At 39.8% G+C, this 18146-nt stretch overlaps 1 protein-coding gene across 2 annotated transcripts in view; it reads right to left on the bottom strand.

Annotated features, from left to right (window-relative positions):
- Window positions 1-18146, bottom strand: part of PAAF1 (proteasomal ATPase associated factor 1) — a 32228-nt gene continuing 14082 nt past the window's right edge. Inside the window, exons 5-12 of one of the 2 annotated variants that reach the window (XM_054576258.1) lie at window positions 17620-17718; window positions 16819-16969; window positions 12268-12462; window positions 9468-9559; window positions 7775-7890; window positions 6215-6297; window positions 3754-3836; window positions 1-1731 (exon numbers count right to left, since the gene is read on the bottom strand). In XM_054576258.1, the coding sequence (XP_054432233.1) occupies window positions 1654-1731; window positions 3754-3836; window positions 6215-6297; window positions 7775-7890; window positions 9468-9559; window positions 12268-12462; window positions 16819-16969; window positions 17620-17718 (897 nt within the window). In that variant the 3' untranslated portion in view covers window positions 1-1653. Of the gene's footprint in view, window positions 1732-2906; window positions 3090-3753; window positions 3837-6214; window positions 6298-7774; window positions 7891-9467; window positions 9560-12267; window positions 12463-16818; window positions 16970-17619; window positions 17719-18146 lie in introns of those variants that run through there. The other variant, XM_054576257.1, reaches the window with a different exon arrangement.

Raw genomic sequence — 18146 nt, 5'->3', positions numbered from 1 at the left:
TGAATTACAGTATTTTATTTTCACAATTTTGTTTAGGAATATGCAACAGGTAGGAAAAAATGGGATTTAAAGTTAAGACAGATTGAGCGAAAAGGAAAAAGGACTCATGGATGTAGACAACAGTGTGAGGATCCCTGGGGGGAGCGGGGTATAAGGGGACTAAATGATAATGAAAAAAAGATATAATAAAGATTAAAAACAAGTTAAACTGTGTTCAAGTTCCTGCTCTCTATGACCCTTGGCAAATCACGTCATCTCGTTGAGTTACTACTGGTATGTCACAAGGCAGTGATAAAGATTACATGAGAATATGCCTTTAAGAAATCTGTAAATCATACTATTACCCCAGACAGGAATTACCTTCTTCCCTTAAATAAATTCTAGAGCTTAGCCTACATGGCCCAGTTCAAATATGGCATGTGCCAAGAAAACTTTCTTTAATAACCTATAAAATGTAAATGACATGATATTCATGCTCTGGAAGTTGTTAAAAAAGAATGAGGAAGGTCTAAAGGTATTGAGATGAAAAGAACTCAAAGACACTGAATGAAAATAAGCCAGGGAATACATACATTATAATTCCATTTTTATGTTGAGGAAAAAAAGAAGTAACCATGTCACACCCTTGCTGAAAAACTCCTTCACGGTTCCCTACAGCCAACTAAGTGAAGTTGAAGCTTCTTCCTGGCACGCAAGTCCCTTCACTATTCGGGTCCTGGAAGCCTCTCCAGCTTCACCTCCTACAGACCAGCCTGGCCGTTCTAGGAGCCCTGGGTCCCATTTATAACGAAAGTGCCCTTTACCATCTCTCCCTCTAGGTCTCAAACGTTCACATGCATCCAAATCATGGAAGGATTAAGTACTGACTGTGGGTGCTACCCATAGAATTTCGGATGTAGGTCTGAGGTGGGGCTCAAGGATTTCTGTTCCTAAGTTTCCTGGTAATAACTGATACAGCTGTTCCAGGGACAATAGTTTGATGGCCCCTGCCTTTACAATGGCTCAACTCCATCACCTGTGTACAGACTGATTGACCATGTCGGTTTGCCTGGATGGAAAGTTACATGGAGCAGAAAGCCTCCCAGTCTGAGAAAAGCTGGGATGGTTGCTTATCCCACCTATATAAACACCTCTCCCAGGCTGCTGCTTATGGGATGTTTACTGCTACTGTCAAACAGTCCTTCTCTATGGCCAGGCCAACGGGAAGCCCTGAAAATGGAGTTCCATCAGCTTGACTGGGTTTTTGCTGGAATGAGTATTTAACAAAGTTTTTTAAATTCAGACTCCTCCAAATATATTCTCTTTATTTCTTTCAGAGAACAGGCTTTAGTCCTCTGGTCCTGTAAACATTTAATACAACTGCTGTGAGATCAAACTGTAAGCAATCCATAGTCTTGCCCTGTGTTGCTGGGGGTAGTTTATACATAAAGTTGGGGCAAAAGCAGTGAGCATATGTGAACTTCTTACTCAGTTCAAAGTACCTCTTGTTATGGAATGACAGTTCACACGGCCAATGTTGTTGGCTTTCTGTGACCTCCAAAATGTGCCCAAGACAATAAAGATCAGGGTCCTTGGGAAGGACTCATGATGTTTCTGCTCATTGTTGATCAGGGTCAATTGTTTTCATTAACTATGACTTCTCTTTCCAAGGAATCAGAGGTCAGAGAGCTGATAGCGCCGTACAAGACCATCTCGACAACATGTGTAAATCTGCTTCTCCCACGTGGCCACCTGGAATACAAGAGTTCACAGCTCAAAGCAGGCCTGGAATTCTTCCACTTCAAAAAGATAAAGCCTAGTCATTCACCCCCTACTAGTACAAGGGAGTCTGCGAAGCTTTACTGACTCCAAAGACAAGAAAAGAATTATATCCGTATGTATTTAGAAAATTGCTGGCCAGGGTCAAGTGCACTATGACTACAGAACAGATACTAATTAGCCAAGTGGAGAGCAAACCCATTAGTGTTGTGCATGGCTTAGTGCGGAGAGTCTGTCCCTGGGGAGGAGACGGTCCATACATGGCTGTGGGTATCCCTGAACCTCATAAAATTGTATGCAAACAAGTTCTTAATATGTGTTTTTCTGAGAATTTCATAGACTTCTCAAAGAAGTCTGAGACTTAAAGAGGGTTAAGAATCCCTAAATAGTGGACATAGCATGAATCCAGCAGGGAGCTTTCTGAATCTCAGGTCCGTTAATATGTAGCAGCATCACCTCTACGTATTCCTCTGGGCCCCAGTTTCCTTATTTGTATAATGAAAATGATACGTTAACTCACAATATAGAACTATGCAGAAACTTTTAGAAATGAAGTGGATCTATATACATTTGTCTGGAAAGAGCTCCAAGATGGTAAGTAAAGAAAAAAAAGTCATAAGGAAATATATGAAGTTGACCTGGAAAAAGTCCAGCACTGTTAGTGAGAAAAGTTTGTGTGACATTAATGTAACGCGGCAGCCAAGGAGAGTGGACTGGAATGTGTATGCACGAACAATGACAACTTCACTGTACTAGTCAGTAAGGGCAGTAGGCGCCGTTGATGAGCATGTATGCTGTGTAGCTGTCACATTCAAAATGACTGAGTGAGTAAAGCAATGAATTTGCATCAAATTTTGTGTTAAGCTTGAACATTCCTCTGTGGAAACTACTCAGGTGATCAGAAGGCTGCGGCTGTGGGCAACTGAAGGTTGGCAGCTTCATCAGAACAATGCACCCACTCATGAATCATGTTTCGTGCAGTGTTTTTGGTGAAACATCAAATCACCCAGGTGACTCAGTCCCCCTACAGCCCAGATTTGGCGCCCTGCAACTTCTGACTTTTCCCAAAACTAAAATCACCTTTGAAAGGGAAGAAATTTCAGACCATTGATGAGATTCAGGAAAATATGACAGGGCAGCTGACGGTGACTGGGAGAACTGTGTGAGGTCCCAAGGTGCCTAGTTCGAAGGGGACTGAGGTATCACTGTCCTATGTACAGTGTTTCTTATATCTTGTATCTTCTTCAATAAATGTCTCCATTTTTCATACTACATGCCTGGATACCTTCTGGACAGATCTCATATACATGAAGATCCCAATTATGTAGAAACTAAGATAAAACTATATTATTTACAGAAATACATAAACTCAAAAACAGTCTTCAAAGATATGTGCCAAACTGTTAATGCTGGTGGCTTCTGAGAAACAATGAACTAAAACTGTCTTAGAGGGGACTTTTAAGCCTGTATAATTCTGTATTGCTTGAATTTTTATAGGCATGTATTAATTGTGCAATTTTTTAATTAAAAAAAAAACAGGAATAATAATACCTACACTTCAAGTAGTGATAACATTTAGTCAATAAGATAATGTATATAAAACATCCAGCACAATGTCAGTCAATAAATATTATTTTCCCTTTTATTTTTCTCTTCCAGTCTACTCAAATAAGACAATCAGTCTTGAACTAATAATAATGATGGCTAATATTTATAGACTATTTTAAATTTACAAAGAGCTTTCATATGCATTATCTCACTATTACCCCCATTTTACAGATGAACTGACAGACTGGGGAGGTGAAGTAATTTTTCGAGTTTTTAGATCTAGTAAGTGGTGAAGTCACTTCTGACTCAAAATTTTGACTTCTTTCTATCTCATTCCTAAGTATTTTATCACCCCTGATAATGACAAAATAGCTGGATTCAGTCCCCTCCAAAGCTCTAGTTCCCAGGTGAGAATCCCCCGGACTTGGTCCCCAGTCAGACCTGTACCTTGTACACAGGGTCACAGTCGGCCCCGGTGAGCTCAAGGACATAGTCTAAGTCTTGCTGGACAACGAAACAACTTCCATCACCTAAAAGGCAGAAAGGAAATTTAGAAAACTGAAGAGAAAGCTGCATGCAAAGGATATTTTAAAAACTTCAATATTTTAGAAGATTATCCTAAGGCCCCAAATGGCAAACAGTCTCATTATGTAGGTCAAGTATGAGGACCTAATGGTGGCTGCCTAGGATGCTGAACTAGAGAGAATTTGAAGACCAACTGCCTTCTGACAGAAGGCTTGTCCTGGATTTTCAAAGCATTCCAAAGGACCTCATGGATCATCTATTTTCAACTTCTAAACTGTTTGCAAACTTATCTTAAATTTTTAACAGGGAATTTGTTTATATAAATGTTTCTCTAAAAAAAAAAAAAAATCCCATGTTCCCAAATTATTCTTCAATTGATATATATATCAATTGACCATATATATTAGGCAAAGGAAAAAAGTTAAGAAAATAAAAGTATATCTAATTTTTAAAATTTTTTCTCAGAGGAGCATGGACAAATTAAACTGGGATGATCTATATACTGTTGATTAAGGTGACTTTTTTGTTGTTGTTCTTGTCTTACTTCACATAAAAGTAGTACACGGTCATTGAAGAAAACTTTTAAAAGTAAAGAGAAGTATAAAATCATCTATAATCTATCACTCGAAGATAATTACTGTTAACATTTTAATGTATTTTTATTATCTTTTTTGTGCAAAATTTTTATTTTACATGATTGAAAACATACTGCATCAAAGAATGTCTTGATGCTAAAGTTTTTTCTGTATTAAGATTATAACTTTGGATGGAACCCTGGAAAAGCATCAAAAGATATTTAAACTTTCTGGAAATCTGAAAAACTGCTTTCTAAAATCATGTTAATAAATTGTATTTTAATCTGTGAATCAATCTATACTCCAACCAGCAACATACAGGAGGATCTTATCCTTTTCTTGCATTATTATTAAAAATAATCTGCACCCCCAAATCCTTATCTTTTAGAGAGAGACATATTTATTTAGAAATACTGACAGATGAAATAATCTGATGTCTGTGAAATGTTTCAAAATGTGAAAAAGGATTAGTCATAAATCTGTAATAGTTGAAGCTAGATAAGGGGTACAACAGGTTTATTGTGCTATTCTCTCTACCTCTGTATCTGCCTGGCAATTTCCATAATAAAATGTTTTAAAAATTATTTAATCTGGCAATTTCAATCTCCTCTCTAGTGAATCAAAGTGTTCCAAAGGATTTCATAGATCATCTACTTCCAGCTTCTTAACTGAATGCAGAATTCCCTCTGCTGCACCCTGCAGAGTAGCCAGCCAGGTTCGGCAGGTACTTTTTGGATTTCACCTGTCTTTGATGTCCTGGATCCAATCCAGGATACCACACTGATTTAGTTGCCAAGTCTCTTTAATCTCCTCTGTTGACTGTTTTTGAATCACTTGATGAATCTAATCTAAAACCACCATAGATCCGGACTTCTTATGAAGTGAAGTAGTACACTTTCCTAATTATTGAAGCCATTTTCAGCTGGGTCCTGTTACTAAGGCCAAAAATATCCTAACTGACACACTGAAATACTCAGGTAAGATGGTCCCTCCAGGCCACACTGTCTCGTCCTCTCACCTGCATCATTCCTATGAAGATTCACAATGTCCCTTAGTGAATACCTTGTTCCATGCATTTCCCTCAAACCCACTCCCCAACTCCAAATATCTTGTCCCGGCTACACCAAGGTACTCACTTTACCTAGACTATCTATGTAAAGCCTCAAACATAGGACCTACCGCATAGCAGTCACCTAGTAAATGACAGATTCCTTCTTTTTGCTCCCTTCTTTCATCTATGACTTTGCACACCCTATAGCTTTAGCCTTTCAGCATTCACTTTGCATCTCCTGCTGGTAAAATACTCACCGGCATGGCATACACATCCCCTGGTCTATGAAGACATCCCTGCAGCACTTCTACCCCCAGAGCTGGTTGTTCTCCGCGTTCCCATAGAGTTTTTGGGTGCAGCGCTTATCAAAGTGTGCTCAATCACATCCCCACGTCTGTCTGCCTTACCAACTGTGAACTCTTTCAGGGCAGACTGTAACTGATTTATTATGGGAACCTCAATGTTTTACAGTAAAGAATAATACATTTACTCTACCGATGTTTATTGAACGTCAACTGCATAGCGGGCAGTGAAATGCTGTGGGTAATACAATGAATAAGCCACAGTCACTACTCTCAGATAACTTGGACTGGAGGGGGACATAGACAGTTACAATGGAGGGTGACAAACACTATGTGATAAGCACAATATGCCGAGCATTCATGGAGGCCCATGGCCCTAGCCCCATAGACCAGGGTTTTTAAACCGATGTTTAGCTGAACCACATGGAACCGTCTCTCCATGGCCGCCGACCCACCTTGGCTAGCAATAAAGCCATCTCTGAATCTCAGCAGGGACAGAACCGGTGCTCCTGATCTGTGGATGACTTGCACTGGAGCCCTAGGGTTCAGAGTAAAAGGGACAATTTCAGTTTTGTTTTTTTTTTCTTTAAAAGTAATGCCTAAGTATATAGCACTAACCACATAACAGCAAACAGGACATAGGTGAATAGAGACTAAACATTCACACAGCTTCTTTCCTGCAAGATCCTTAAATGGTAGATCAAGATAATCCATTTACACCTTGGAGTAAATCTAAACATGTCTCTAAACATGTCATTGAGCTGAATGGACCTGGTCACCACCAGTGTCTCCAGTTTTCAGGGAGGCCTGACAACGGTTTAAGAGAACAATGTTAACAGTATGTTAACCTTTTTCCTTATAGACAATTAAGACAGTTGTGAAATATTAAAGTTGTCAGAACTCTGTAAAACAAAACAGAAGGTGAGTGAGCATCATATATATATATAGAATATATGCAAGAATGATTTTATAATAGTAATCAGAAATCTATCTCTGGGGAGGGAAAAACAAGTACAAAAATGAAGTAACAAATTATGGAAGAAAAATATAAGCTAGTCACTCTTTAGCTGGAATTTCTTCTCTGCTCTTGGAATGAATTCCCTGCTCCTTAGGCTGGCGTGTAAGTCTTTTCTAAGCAAACTCCCGCTCTCCTGCCTGGCATCACTTCTCCCTGCTGTACGGTGGCAGGGTACATACCCGTCACATCGAGCTACTTCCATGTGCCTTCGCGCTTCCCAACATGCTGCTCTAGCTAGGGCAGGGCCCTTCCTTCTCTACTTGTAACTTCCTGCTGGACAAGGTGCAATGAAAGCCTCATCTTCCTGCAGAAGCAATCTCACCTTCACTCTCCTCAGTGCTTCCTCATATTCCTGAGTATTGACCTGTCAGACCACTGATCACAATGCATCACAACAGTCTTTTACTTGTCCGGTGTAACTATTAGAGTCCAAATGCCTCAAAGGCAAAGTCTACATCTTTTCTGTTTTTCAGTGTCCTGCACAAAGCCTGAAGCCATTCAATAAATATCAGTTGAAGAAAGGAAGGGAATAGAGGGAGGAAGAAATTGTAGACACTGAAAAATCCTGGGACAGAGAGGTTGTGTGATTTTCTCGGGAGAGCTCTAAGAGCAGAGCAAGGCCTGCTATAAAGAACCAGTGTTGGCTTATTTGAACTTGAAGAATGATCGTTAGGCCAACCAAGATCTAACCCCACAGAGAAAATTACTGAGCTCCTCAAAATTAAGTTTTACACAATCATTTTAAGTGAAATATTAGTCCATTATTGAAGCTTAATTAAAGCAGTCACTACACTGGGACAGTCATGACAGCATGAGTCACATTGCCTTTTAATATGATCCCAAGGATAATTTTTTAAATAATCAGACAATTTTCACCAGAAAACCTTTGTAAATGGAAAGATATGCCTTTGATTCAATAGTCATCTATATGCTATGCTAAAGCCAATAAAAATTTCCACTCTGTAGGTCTACATCAGGCAAAAGCATGGTGACTCACCTTGGACTCCTCACGTCCAGCTGATAAACGTTTCCATCCTGTGTTCCAGCCAATAGCAAGAAGCCAGAGAGAAAAGTACAGCAGTTGAAGGCATCTGAGCCAATAAAGTGAAATATCTGGGAACAAGCAGGAGACAAAAATGCTGTTAGAGCTTAATTTGTTTCCAGGAATAAACAGACACCAAGAAAACAAAAAGTTTACTATTTTTAGAGCTATTTTCTTTCTTCTCTCTTAATGTATTCTTGATCTAAACTGCATTCATTAACAACTGAGGAAGGAGCACCCCAGGATTTCAGGAACCTGAAGCTGGCTGAGAACTTCTTTAGCAGTTTATATAATACTGTATTCTGAGGCAGCAATTTTCAAACTACTAGCCCTCAGCACATTGACTTGTAGGATCCTCAACACCAAAAACCCTTCCTTTCCCTCTTTCCATTACAACCTTCCATTTGAGAAATACTTACAATTCACACATTTAAGATCTGCTTTGTGTCACCTCTAACCACTTTTTGAAGGGAGATATTTTGCAGGAAGAGAAAAAAGCTTAGTCCTGGTGGGGTGGCTCAGATGGTTGGAGCATCATCCGGTACACCGGAAGGTTGCGGGTTCGATCCCCAGTTGGGGTGTGTATGGGAGGCAACCAATCAATGTCTCTCTCTCTCTCTCTTTTCCTTTCCTCTCACTCTAAAGTCAATACACATATCCTTGGGTGAGTATTAAAAAAAGAAAGAAAAAAGCTTAAAGTGTCAATATAAAGAATCACAATTCTCCCACGTACTTGAAAAAGGAAGTTATCTGATTTTTGTTTATTCCTTACTGTTAACTCAAATTGATTTCTCCCTTGAATATTCTAAAATGGACAGAAACAAAGTAAAGAAAAACAAAACAAACAAAAGTCCTTGATTTCCCTTTGGAAGTAAAAGCCAGCATGGAAATTCAAGAGTGCAAAGGCAATATGATTAAAAATAGTGATGTTTCTCAAACAAACATTGAAAATGGAAACGTTACCAACACAATGAAGTAGCAAAATAAAATAAAAATACACACCCTATGCCTAAACCAAATCATTAAAGTTATCTGGGTGATAGAAAGAAATTTTAAACATCTAATCCCAGGAACTCAGAGTTTAATTAAGAATACAGTATACCCAGCAAAGCACCAGAGGATGAAGGAGGAAAATCAACTATTTCTTCTATAAAAGATATTCTGATCATTATCTGATCCAGAGCCCTGAGTGTGTGGGTGCTTTATTCAGAATTTCTTCACATTACCTTACAGGTAGAAAGGAGTCTATATAACCTCATCATTTTACATATAGCACATGAAGGTCAAGAGGGAAAGAGTGCCTTAATAAATAATAAAGGTTGCAAAGCAGCAGAGCATTTAATCCTTATCACATAACCCTATGAGGTAAGTCCTACCAGGCCCAATTTACTAATGAGGAAATTGAGGGTCAGAGAGGGTAAGTAACCTGTCCAATGTCATAGCTATTAAATGGAAGAGCTGGGATTTAAATGTTGCCCTATTCCAAATCCCATGCTCTTAATTTCTACAATGTACTATCTCTCACTCATGCAGTTTTCTCAAAAGGTGAATACAGTGAGCATGTAGCAATGCTTCCAAAACCGCTTATCTAGAATCAAGAGTGCCCTCGCTTGCCCAAGAATTCAAAGATCTTAGAGGAACCACTTGCCGGCTGCCTGCTCTGTAGTCCTAGGCACTGAAGCTTCTTATCTTCCTGGGCCAACAGCAGCATTTTCGATTCTGTTCCAACCTCCCGTTCACCTGCATGACAAATGAGCTATGTCAAAAACAGGCTAATTAGCTGGTAGTACCCAGAAAGCATAGCTACTGATGGCTGTTTACTGAATTACTTTGTTAGTGATTCACTCATTAATTTTTAAAAATATTTTATTTATTTTTAGAGAGAGGGAAAAGGAGGGAGAAAAGGGAAAGAAACAGTGAGAGAAACATCGATCAGTTGCCTCTTGTATGTGCCCTCAACTAGCAACTGAACCCATAACGTAGGCATGTCTCCTGACCGGGGATCGAACCCGCAACCTTTCACTTTGCAGAATAATGTCCAACCAACTGAGCCGCACTGGTCAGGGCCACTCATTAATTTTAAAAAGCATTTATTATCTTTCTATCTTGACTGTGGTATTGTTTATATGACTATACACATTTGTCAACACTCACAGAACTGTGCAATTAAAAAGAATGACTTTTACTTTATATAAAATATACATCAAAAAACCCAACTTAAATACATTATTATTAAGTCCTTTGTAAAAAAATGTGACGAGATACCATACTAGGAGCAGAGGTACAATGTTGAACAAAACACAGTCTCTGCCCTCAAGGCTCCTACAGTCTGGAGGGAATAAAATACATTCATTCACTAAATACTTATTGAGGGACTACAATGTATCAGACACTATTCTGGGTGCTGAAGAAATAGTGCTGTACAAACGGACAAGGTCCTTACTCTTTAGGAATTTAGGGGAACCAGGAAACAGTGGAATAGGTAGACAAATAGGATACTTTCAGATAGTGATGAGTTTTACAATGGAAATGAAACAGTAAAATATGACCAAAAGTGAATAGACAGTGGGAAGATTGGGGGGAAAGTTAACTTTGAATATAAATTTCAACTTTAAAAAGGCTCCATGGAGGCCACTTTTCAACTGAGACCTGAATAGTAAACAGATGACAGTTATATGAAGAGTTTTGAAAAGTACTGGCCAGCAGAATGTATGTGGTAGAAGAACAAACCCAAGGCCTATGGCTGGAATACAGAGAGCCTGGCAGGGGGTGATATAACATGAGGCTAGAGAGGAATGTAGGAGCCAGAATGCATAAAGGTTTGTGATTAGCATGGTAAGAGGTAAAGATTTTAATATGTGTATAAAAGGAGGCCACTGGGAAAGAATAGAGACAAAGAACAATGACATGACTTGATTTGTGTTTTTTAAAGGCAGTGACTTGTTACTACCATATTTCATTGCTTTTTTTAAAAAAAAGATTTTATTTATTTATTTTTAGAGAATGAAGAAGGGAGGGAGAAAGAGAGGGAGAAAAACAACGTGCGGCTGCCTCTTACACGCCCCCAGCTAGGGACCTGGCCGGCAACCCAGGCATATGCCCCTGACTGGAAATTGAACCAGCCACTCTTTGGTTCACAGGCCAACACCCAACTGAGCCACACCAGCCAGGGCATGACTTGTGTTTTTTAAATAACCACAATGGATTATAGGAGAATAGTACAAGGAATAGATGATGATAGATTGGACCAGAATGCTGGCAGGAGGGAGAATGGGAGGGAGAAAGTAAGGTAGAAATATTAGAAACACTTTGAAGGTAGAGATGACAGACTTTGCTGATGTGGGACATAAGGAAAAGTAGGGGTGGATGGATGGTGAATGAACCTTGGGCTTTGGGATTGAGCAAATGGAAAGATCGGGAAAAACAGATTGGCGGCGGGGATAAAAAATTCCCTGTTAGACAAGGTAGGTTTGAGCTATTACACTTCTAAACGTAGTCAAAAACTCAGGTGACAGGTCTAAACTTCAGATATACTTTTGGAAATCACCACTTTACATACAATACTTAAAGCCATCGATCACCTGGGGAGAAACTGTAGATAGAGCTGAGGGCCCTCCAATTTTTAGAGGTAGAATAGGCCCTGGCCAGGTGGCTCAGCTGGTTAGGGTGTTATCCTGATATACTAAGGTCGTGGGTTTGATCTCTGGTCACGGCACATATAAGAAACAACTACAGGCTGCATAAATAAGTGGAACAACAAATTGATGTTTCTTCCCCCGCCTCTACTCCCCCCCCCTCTCTAAAATCAATAAATTTAAAAAATACTTTAAAGGTAGAATAAAGGAAATTTATAAAAGGAGACTAAGAAGCAGCAGCCAGTGAGATAGGAAGAAAGGCAGTACAGTGTATCACAGAAGCCAAGAAAAAGTGTCCTGAGAATAGAGTTGGCTATGTTGAACAATGTAGAGAATTTAGAAAGATAAGCACAAAGAAGTAACACTGGACTAGGCAACACGGAGCCTCTGCTGACCCTCCCCTAGTCTCCATTCTCCCATCCTTCCTGTTCTTGTCTGTTCACCTGGAATCCATCTTTCCAGATTCAAGCCAACTTCTTTTGTGACATCTTTCTCATTGACCCTAACTTAAAACACTCTTTTTCCAAGAGTCACTGAGCTATTTCAGCCAAAACTTTATTGTTCTGTTTTACAGGAATTAGTCTTATCTGATATCAAATTGTAATTACTCAAATGTAGTAACTATGACATGTAGTTCCTTTGCAGATTCCAAAGCAACAGAAACAACAGGAGTGCAATAAATGTTAATCTAATGGTAAAAATAGAAATACCAGCTACAGAGCAAGAAAGGACAAGGAAGAAATGGAGAAACTAAAGCAAATAGTGAAGGGGTCTAGGAAAATAAAATAAGCTCACATATCATTATCAACTTACTGGGCATCTGCTCAGGAGACCCGAGGTTGATGGAGTTGTCGGCAGCACCCACAGCCACTCCATTGATGGAAGAACCGCAGTCTGCAATAACTCCCAGGCAGGCTGACCGCCCACAATCCCAAAGTCGTGCTGTTCCATCTCGAGAACCAGATACCACATTCCTCCCCCGATCAACAATGGCTGTATCTAGGATACCTGGCAAAAGGAAAAAAGAAAAGGACTGTAAGATGGAGCAGACAGTAAAGAAACTACAAGGGCAGAGAAGACAGGTCTGCATAAATGACTCCATTCCTTTACAAACATGTACTGATATAATCTACATGCTGGGAATGTTCAAGTGCTAGAAAAACAAACACATAGAACAGAGTTCCTGTTGCCTAATGGTACAAAGACTAGCTATGAAAGCCCTGGCTGGGTAGCTCGGTTGGTTGGAGTGTTGTCACAATGCGCCAAGGTTACAGGTTCGATGCCCAGCTGGGGCACATGCAGGAGTCAACGAACGAGTGCATAAGTAGGTGGAACAGCAAACTGATGTTTTTCTCTCCCTCTCTATCTAAAGTAAAAAACAATCAAGCAAACAAACAAAAACTAGCTGTGAGAGACAGACAAGGAAAAAGAAGCTTTGGATTTAATTTTTAGTAGAGTATTCCAGACCAGTGGTTTTTAAGACTTTATTTTGGCTTAAACACCTGTTTTTTAAGCAAAAATTAAGTGGTCATCTTAGAGAGTTCCGTATGAAAATCACTGTCTTAAAAAGATCCTGTAGTTTCCATTGAGAACTAATTGAAAGGGTTAGTCTCCCCATCTTAAAAAAAAAAGATGTGACTTTTAGTCTGGCCAAGATGAAGTAGCCCCATTCCTCCCAGGTCCTTCTTACAACTAAAAAAGACCTGGACTTAACACAACAAACAAGCACAGGAAGACTGAAAAATGGAAAGAAGGAGGCAGACCACCTATGGACCTCAGGGCTTGAAGGGCAATGAGTTCCATAGATTTCCTATTGCTTCCTATATATCCTGGGCACAACACTGCAGAAGCCTCCAGTGTGGAACCAATTAAAAAAAACCAGGCACAGTTAAAAAAAAAACAAAAAAACAAAACAGCCACCAAAAACTCCAAGAAAACGCTGTTGCCCCAGGCAAAAGACTGGGAAAGAGGTGACCTATCAAAACAGAAAAACTTTGGCCACACCCACCCCACTCCAACAGCAACAGGAACACAACTACCTCTCCCTCACCCGAAGTTTCAGGGGGGCTGAAATGGGAATGATCTTCTACCCCAACCCCAAGGAAGCAGGAGGGAGCACTCTAATCCCCGATCCAGTGACACTGGCCAGACCCAGCTGGGGACTGTCAGCAGGGTCCAGAGGTGAATGGAGCCTCTATCTCCACCTGACAGCGACAGGTGGAAAGAGGTAGAATGAAGTAGTGGGAAATGGCACTCCACCTTCCCCAGCCACCCACCCTGGTGTCAATCAGCAGGGAAGTGAGCTTACAAGCCCACACGGAGGCAAGGAGGTGGTGCAAGTTGTCAGTGGCCCGCTTTCACCAGAAAGGCACCAGAAGGGCCAAGGGGAAGCTGAGCTACCACCTCACCTGTTTACAAAGAGGCACTGTGAACAGTGTTCTATTTTTGCCAGAGTAGTGTTAAAGCAGCCCAGCAGGAAGCTGAGCATACACATCTACCAAGCCCCAGTACCCTAACTCGATAGGGACTCCCCTGCTAAAAAAAAAAAAAAAAAAAAAAAAAGATTAAATAAGATCTGGAGTGCTATAACGTCCAAAATATCCACAGACATTATAATTCCTTTTTAAAGAGAGGGGAAGGGAGGGAGAAAGAAAGGGAGAGAAACACTGATCTGGCTGCCTTCCATACATGCCTTGACTAGGGGACTGAACCTGAAGCCCAGACATGTGCCCTGACTGGGATTTGAACCAGTGGCTTTCTATTTACAGGACGATACACAACCAACTGAGCCACACTGATCAGGGTAGATTTTATAATTTTTGAAGTCCTTTTATTACCTGTTATCTGAGTTGTGCGATGGTCCCTGGCCTTAGGAGCACACAGCATTAAAAGTTAAAGATAGTCATGGACGGTTATAACACAGTGGCATGTGTGTGATAACACTGGGCTGTAGAGAGCAGGAAGTGCCGACCCTATGGTGATACAGGCAGGGCTGGCACTTGTTCTATTAACACCCATTTTCTGATCCCATGTAAATACTTGCAGATTGACTACTGAGTACCTGACCAAAGGTCACTTAGTCAATTAGTGATCTTTGCCTTGTTCCCACTGCTCCTAAGATGAGATGACTTCAGATACACAAACTTTGACAAAAAACTCCACAGCAACTCAGCATAAGGTATAGGTGATGGAGGACCCATGCAAGTAACCACATGACTCAACTCTTACTGGAAATTTCACCTTGAAAGACTTCTTCAGAAAAAGATTAATTTATGAAAATGCCACAAATTGAAAAAGTAGCCAGTTTAGGGCTGGTTTCAGAAAATATGATTAGAGGCAACTCAGATGGGACCTAATTACAGTGTAAGCTTCCAAATATATTCAATTTAAAATAAAGACTAAATCCACATTATATAGCTGACTGGAGTTCGAAAATGTAATACTTGCAATTATATATCTACTAGATAAAAGCCGCTATACACAAGGTTTTAAAAATAGTCTTCCTCTCAAAAACAGATCTAAGGAAGCAACATGTTATGCTACTATTTAATGTTTCTTAATTGTATGGTATTTTGTATTAATAATAGTAAAGCATTCTGAGTTAAAGAAAGTCCACCTTTTCACTTTATTTCCATAACACATTCAGCATAAATCTAACTAGAAAAGGATCTTATATCTTTTCAGAATCCTACAAAATCACCAGCAGACACATTAGGAAGGGCCTCCAACTCTAATTAAGCAATCAAAGATCTGTTTATATCCTCACTGGAAAGTTACAACTGCTATTTAAACTGTTATTGAGTTCCATGGAAGTGATGCAAGCTTTAGAAAAAAGACTAAGTTCGGAAAAGTATGTACCCATGGCTGGATGCTGTAACTGTGGCTAGAGAGCTGTGTATGGTACTACCTGTGCACAGATTTCAAGTAACACTCACCGAAGAGCTGCCATCTATAAAGTTTTCCTTTTCTACCCCCACCTCAGGACTTTTTCACAAGGCCAAAAGAATGGAACAAACTATATGAATAAAAGCTGAAATTATATTAACATTCTGTAATCCACTCTAAACTAAGTGACACACATGTACTCTTAAGGAGAACTGAAGGACGTTGGGAAGCTTAGGATTCATGTGCAGGGCACACTCGATAACTGCAGTAATCCAAAGGTATCCTAAGCTGAGTGAATGTGCATTGATGTTGAATACGTATTTTGTCAAGATCAACATGCATGGTCATGCATGGTTCCACTGGGAAGTTCCCCTGTACCTTAGACATTCAGAAGGACAGCCTGTCAGAGGTGAATCCCTCTGTTCTCCTCTAGATTCCTTTAGCTCCTGGACTATGCAGGCTGCCCTGACTCCTTAGACCTGTCATTCTTCAGGCTAAATGTGCATGAGGCTCCAAACAACCTTTCTATTCTATCTCCATGCAGCCGTGTACTTGCAGTTTTTGAAGTAAACCATTTATTTACTGAGGTTAACATGTGTTTATTAGACGATCTCTATGTAATCTGACAAACCATTATAAAGAAATATTAAAATTTAAAACTCAATCCTTACACACAAGTTATTTATAATATAGTCAAGTACACAAGGGAAAAACACTGGGTTAAATGTCCTAAGTATAGGGTAATATATAATTAATTATAATTAACTCCCAAATGGATGATATAGATGATTTGTATTATAGTTCCAAAGGAGGGATCAAGTTAAGGGAATTGTTTGGGAACGTTATCACATTTTTAAAAACATCAAAACTTGTAAAATAAAAGTAACATTATTTATCACCTGTTTTATCGTTTCAGTTAAGGATAAAACATCTCTAAATTTAATATATTTTTCTAAAAAATCAACCAATCATTTACAAAAAGACTATGTTCTTACTCTGTCTCTGCATCTGCTATCAATTGGTCATATGGATTATCCATTTTTAAAAATCTGAACTGTAATTAAATCCATGGGAAACAACAGTGGATACTATGCTCTGTTTTCGATGTGTAGTGACACAGCCATGTGCCACCTTTTACTATCGCCTCAGCCGAAGGACTAATAATGAGAAAATGTGGGCTCATCTCTCTCTCTCTCTCCTTTTTTCAGAACACAAGGAGATGATCTCCTGGGGAGAATTTTTCCCTTTATCAGCTGTGGAAAACAACTATCTGTGTAAGGCAGTTAGTTCTAGAGAGCAATAACTAGACTGAATAGCAAAGGAATTCCTAATCCTTGGGGAAACAGCAGCTCATTAAATGGCCAGTTGGATGAATTATTTGTATTTGTGCAGAAAAAGAGCTTATCTTTCTATTTTTCTTAGTGATTTGTCTCTGGGAAGCATTATAGAAGCCTTTTGAAAAAAAGTCACCATTCATACCTCCTTTATGACCTTTGAAGGTCACCACGCAGCTAGCATCTTCAGCTGACCAGATCTTCAGCTGGGCATCCATTCCCCCACTCAGAACCACAAGGCCTGATGGGAAAAACCTGCAACAATTCACATCAAACACATGTCCTTCCAATACTCTCTGGAAAAACAAAAGAAAATTCCAGGCTAGTTCTCTTGTCCATCCCTTGATATTCTCATACCTCCCATATCCTTGATCCCTTAAGTGAAATATCTACATGCTATACTCACATGCTGTGTTTTAAAACTAAGGAGGTCCAAAGGATCTCTTTAGTTCATCTGTCTATCAGGTAGAGTTCTAAGAGCTGTAGGCTCCCTTTTTGGCTTTGGCCATGGACATGGATTTGAACACCGTGGCTCTCACAGCCATCCCTAAAACTAGTTCTACATATAAGAAGCTGAGGAGGCTTGAGGACTCTTATTTACCTCTTCTTAAAATCCTCTATACACACTGGGGGGCTAAACCATATAATTAGTATAACGGCTTAGCCACTCTGTCTTAGGAACTGTTCACTAAAAACAGCTCATTCTAAGGTATCACCCACTTAGACATTCACTGTCCTGGCTCCTTCACTGTTGCAGCCCCAGTTTGTTCTGGCAAATCACCAAGCTCAAAGATGGTCCTAAGATTAACAAATGGAACAAAAATTGATTGAAGGGTGGTGACACTATACTTTTAGAATAAGACACTCTTCTTTCCATGACCCAGCCTGAGGTTTCTTAGACTACCCTTTGTGTGTAAGACCCTAAAAGTGTATCCAAAGCCTTTACTCTGAGTTCTCCATTGGAAGCCTGCCAGACTTTCATGCTCCCGTCAGCACTAGAAGACACACCAAGTCCTCCTCCACTAGAAATGTCCAGGCACGTTATCTGTTTCAAAAGACAAAATAACCAGTGTTACAAATAATAAAATGCTCATCTTCTCTTGAAATATGTCATAGAACTCCCGCTTCACACTCCTCCAAGACGTATCCTTATACAAGGATGTGTGTTTCGTGTAAAGGTTGACTTATCATCACCAATTTCCCAAAAAGGCTAGAGTCTACTACAGTGCATTAAGACAGCTCCTTCACAATAAAAAATTATCCAGCTCAAAATGTCAGTAGTGCCAAGGCTGCCAAGGTTGAGAAGCTCTGATATACTGTACTGCATCCTGCCAGTTAATATACTGTCCCTGGAGGTGACAGGGATACTGTTATTTATCTGTGTTACATATTTTGGGGGCCCTTGTTCCTAGACATAAAAAGTAATTAAGTCTAAATTATACATTTCTTTCCAAGAGACAAAACACTGGTGAG

Source organism: Pteronotus mesoamericanus, unplaced genomic scaffold (genome assembly GCF_021234165.1).
Source record: "Pteronotus mesoamericanus isolate MK-2021 breed Mesoamerican mustached bat unplaced genomic scaffold, CSHL_Meso_final contig_33, whole genome shotgun sequence".
NCBI classification, from domain to species: domain Eukaryota; kingdom Metazoa; phylum Chordata; class Mammalia; order Chiroptera; family Mormoopidae; genus Pteronotus; species Pteronotus mesoamericanus.
The sequence above is the reverse complement of the archived record's forward strand: the minus strand, read 5'-3'. Positions and strand labels throughout refer to the sequence as shown.